This window comes from Simochromis diagramma, unplaced genomic scaffold (assembly GCF_900408965.1).
Source record: "Simochromis diagramma unplaced genomic scaffold, fSimDia1.1 OVJJ01000669.1, whole genome shotgun sequence".
Taxonomy (NCBI): Eukaryota; Metazoa; Chordata; class Actinopteri; order Cichliformes; family Cichlidae; genus Simochromis; species Simochromis diagramma.
The window spans coordinates 1,001,671-1,005,804 of NW_024387458.1; the positions used below are offsets into that span (position 1 = coordinate 1,001,671).

Genomic DNA, 4,134 nt, shown 5'->3' on the forward strand with positions numbered 1-4,134 from the left:
AACAATACAGTGCATGCACTTGTTTGTGTTGGGCATGGATTTTTAACAGGGAAAACAGAGAAATATGTGCACTTCCCAGAAATAACAGTTGCAAGGTTGTTGGACAGAGATTGTGCTGCTGGTAGATGGACACCTCCTCCTGGATCTGATGGTGGTTTGACTCCTCACTCTATCCCTTCTCTCCCTTCAGTGATGTGTCCACTCGTTATTGTCATGGTTTGCAGATGCAGCAGTGTGCTGACAGGATGTGCACCAGTCTGGCCTGGGATAAGACCAGTGCGTCCTGTGTTAGCACAACAATGCAACAGGAATCCTACTACCCAGCAGGGGACCCCGCTGAATCTCCCTCCACCTCCGTCAGTGCCAAGCTGTCTGGCCAGCGTGCCTACCTGCAGAGCCTGGATCGCAGCAGCCGAGCCTGGGTGCTTTCCTCAGGAAAGACTTCAGATGAAGTGTGCGACCCTCAGGAGGACAGTGGCAGCAACATCTGGTACAACCCGATCCCTGAGGAGGAGGACTTAGGAGGTCTACGCCGGGACGAGGATGTATGGAAGCGGAGGGCAAAAAAAGATGAGCCTAGTGCTGGAACAGACATTGGCGGAGGTTGTAGCAGTGCCAGTCCACTGGAGGACTTTCAGTGCTCCAGCCTCCCCAATCCAAGTGTCAGTCACCATATCGATGACATCAAAGCAGAAAATACAGGTAAGACTTCCTGTTTCACCTGCTGTCACCACATTGCTCAGGTTTTGTCTTCATTGGCGTTCTTCATCTCACCCTGCTTCAGACTCTCCTCCAGACTCTAGTCCCGCCTCCCAAAAGAAAGGGGGTGTGTCAGGAAGTATGATTGACAGGTTGAGGTCTCCTGGTACGGTAAGAAAACTCTCTCTAAAGATGAAGAAACTTCCCGAGCTGCGCCGGAAACTCAGCCTCCGCTCATCTTCTCGGGCCCATCGGCAAACAAATGACAATAGAGGAAGCGGAGAGGAGTCGGCTGGTAAGAGCACGGCATCATTATTGGCGCTCTCCAACCAGAACGTGATCAGCAAGTATCATCTGGACAGCTCCACCTCTCCAGCCCGACCACAGCGACGGTCATCAAGAGGATGTTCAGCCAGTAAAGGAGGTAAACCGCTCGGGGGGGAGAAGAGGTTAGCTCAGATGTAGAGCAGGAACTTTCATGGCTCTGGGCAGGATTCAGGAGTAAACCGATAGTGAGAATGAGTACACAGTAAATACAAAGCGTCTGTGACTGTATTTCACAGAAATCTGTGTATCTTCCTGATATTTCTGACCTTGCCAGAACCACATTAAGGTCATGGATTCCATCTTCATCCATTTTCAATAAAGCGTGGGGAGTCTCAGCCTCTAAGTGAAATCCAGTGAAAAACTACTATAATAGAACATGTGTGTCTTCCTGTCAGGGTATCTTAGTGACGGGGACTCCCCTGAACTACTGCCACGACAGCAGCCCTCTCAACACGTGATCACCCAGGATGGGCCCTGTGACGTCAGCTCATTCCAGCTGTACGTGGGCTCCGACCCGCCGAGATGCAGCCAACGGGTGACGGGTTTACTGACAGTCCACTTGCTGGGGCTGGAGGAGATGAAGACCAGCAGGTATAAACATACCTTCAAGCCTTTAATTCACTTCAACACAGAATCTGAACACAGCAGCATCCAGTGGACATTAAGAGAACTGCAGGTCAACAGTCTAAAGCTCAGACTGGCTGTTTTACGAGCAGCTGATTCATGACTGTATAGGGTATAAATCGTCTGAGTACAGGTCTGATATAAAACATTCTTCTAACCTGGATCTCTGGTATCTGACCAACAATATGTCTGCTGGGGTTACCAGCAGACCATACAAGAAGTCTGAGCTCCAGTTTTAGGAATTTACTTGGATGTTACTGAGTACTAATTAGCAGGTCGTCTGTGTCTATGTGATACACCGGACAGACCTGTACAGTCTAACAAACTAATCCACCCTCTTGGTCACTTCTGGCTCCACTGACATTTTTCTGTGAATGTTGTGTTCAAGGGGGCCCCCTGTTGGAGGGTTAGGTTCAGTTTTGGAGCAGTCATTCTCTCTGTCTCTCTGGATGTTCGGTCTCAGGTCAGAGGGCAGTAAGGAAGTCTTCCTGGTGATACAGATTGATGGGGTGACGAGAGCGAGGACTGCCCTCCTGATGCTGCGAGGCTCGGCCCTCCCCTTAAACCACACTTTCCACCTGGAGCTAGAGCGAGCCAGGCAGCTCCGCATAGTGGTATTAACACCAGGTAATACAACAAAGCCGCATTCAGGCAGGACCAAAGTTCCCTCTAATGTTTCATGTGTCTGAGCGAACACACAAACTCCCTGAGCGTCCCTTGGACCACTGTGAGCAACAGCAGACGTGTGCACTGTGGTCACACCAGCATCCAATCCATCCAAGTTACATGTTTATTAAAATAATCAAATTACAGCATTTATGTTAGATTACTTTTAATTAACTGCTTTAGCCCACTTACGATGAAAATTTTAAAAAAAATCTTGTCCATGTGTAGCATGTTAACACTATTGGAAGGAAAAATAACTTGAACTCCAATTCTGAAAACACAACTTTCTATTTTTATTTGATCACGACCCCTCCACCCCACACACACACACACACACAACATCATCATATTCTTTGGGTGTCCATTTAAATCTGCTCACAAATTTTTTTCTCCCCTTTTTCAGTCTGTGGACCCAAAACAACATCTGAGCAGAGCCCCAACTCAGGTGGTCCAACTAGAAACCGGGTGTGCGGTCTGGGCGGGGTCTCCATCCCCCCTCTCTTCAAAGGTTCATTATACCACATTGTTCATTGTTAATGCAGCTGACACTATGATTATCATTGACGTCTGAATTGTATACTGAGGATGTGTTTGGTTTGTCAGGGAGTCGCTGTCAGCAGCTCTGTGTGAAGCTGGAGCCCAGAGGACTTCTCTATATCAAACTGTCTCTGCAGGAGAAATGGGACACGCAGGTACACAATCCCACTGCTGCTGCTGATACATGCAGCTAGATTTAACTGGAACCAGCAGGTCACCTGGGCGGGGTCACATCGTCCTGCTAGTCTGGACTGTTCTTCAAATAGCACAACTCGAAAACTTTGAATATAGTAACAACATATATAACGGTAAAAGTAAGCTTCCACATATTCATTACACATAAAGTGAAATATTTGAAGCCTTTTTTGTTGTTTTCATTTTGGTGATTGTGGTTGTGATATGGAAACGTCCAGCTTCTCAAGGGTGTGTTCACTCACACAGTCAGTACCTGGTGGGGCTCCTTCACCATCAATGCCTGCTGCAGTGCAGTGTAGCATAGACACGGTCAGCCTGCAGCTGCTCCAGTATTACAGAAGCCCAGATAGGGGTTCAGGTCAGGTGAGCTGGCAGACCAATCACAGTAGCATCATGCTCAGCAAACCCTCTGGCAGGAGTTGCACCGCTGCTGAAAAGGGAAATCAGCATCTCCATGATGAGCATGAAGTGCTGTGAACTGTGGACCAACCACCACCGCCGCTACAGACTCAATCATAAATTGTGTGTCTGCAGCCCAACGGCGACGCATCCACCCCGTCCTCTGTGTTTGGGGTTGAGCTCCACCACCTGGTGGAGAAAGAGGGCTCTGCAACTCCCGTCCCCCTGCTGATCCAGAAAACAGTGGCAGAGATCGAACGACGGGGACTGAAGGTTAGCGTGCAAGTCTGCTGTGACAAAGATGCCGCGGCTTCGCCGTCAGCTGATTATGTGTCTGTGTGTGTGTCAGGTGGTAGGTCTTTACAGGCTCTGTGGCTCTGCTGCGGTGAAGAAGGAGCTCAGGGATTGGTTCGAAAGGAACAGCTCAGCAGTTTGTCTGTCTGAGGACCTCTACCCTGACATCAACGTAATCACAGGTAAGCACAGCAGAGAACATGTACTTGACCCCTGGCTCCTTACCCTGTCCCTGTGTCTGAGCTAGACTCTGACCCGACCTCTGATCGTCCTCATACTCATTGTGACTGCACTCACCTGCCTCCTCAGGCATTCTAAAGGACTACCTGCGGGAGCTGCCATCCCCCCTCATCACTAGGACTCTGTACCAGGTGGTCCGGGAGGCCATGACAC

At 49.3% G+C, this 4,134-nt stretch overlaps 2 protein-coding genes across 2 annotated transcripts in view; both read left to right on the forward strand.

The window, feature by feature from the left end:
• Window positions 1-4,134, forward strand: part of LOC120722888 (rho GTPase-activating protein SYDE1) — a 13,431-nt gene that overhangs the window by 1,585 nt on the left and 7,712 nt on the right. The window contains exons 2-10 of the mRNA XM_040014060.1: window positions 225-702; window positions 785-1,123; window positions 1,422-1,617; window positions 2,114-2,277; window positions 2,720-2,824; window positions 2,920-3,008; window positions 3,583-3,720; window positions 3,797-3,923; window positions 4,051-4,134. Coding sequence (XP_039869994.1) covers window positions 225-702; window positions 785-1,123; window positions 1,422-1,617; window positions 2,114-2,277; window positions 2,720-2,824; window positions 2,920-3,008; window positions 3,583-3,720; window positions 3,797-3,923; window positions 4,051-4,134 — 1,720 coding nt within the window. The remainder of the gene's footprint in view (window positions 1-224; window positions 703-784; window positions 1,124-1,421; window positions 1,618-2,113; window positions 2,278-2,719; window positions 2,825-2,919; window positions 3,009-3,582; window positions 3,721-3,796; window positions 3,924-4,050) is intronic.
• LOC120722914 (protein phosphatase 1 regulatory subunit 3C-B-like) overlaps window positions 2,387-4,134 on the forward strand; it is a 35,896-nt gene continuing 34,148 nt past the window's right edge. Inside the window, exon 1 of the mRNA XM_040014103.1 lies at window positions 2,387-2,402. The gene's annotated coding sequence lies outside the window, so the exon portion shown is untranslated. The remainder of the gene's footprint in view (window positions 2,403-4,134) is intronic.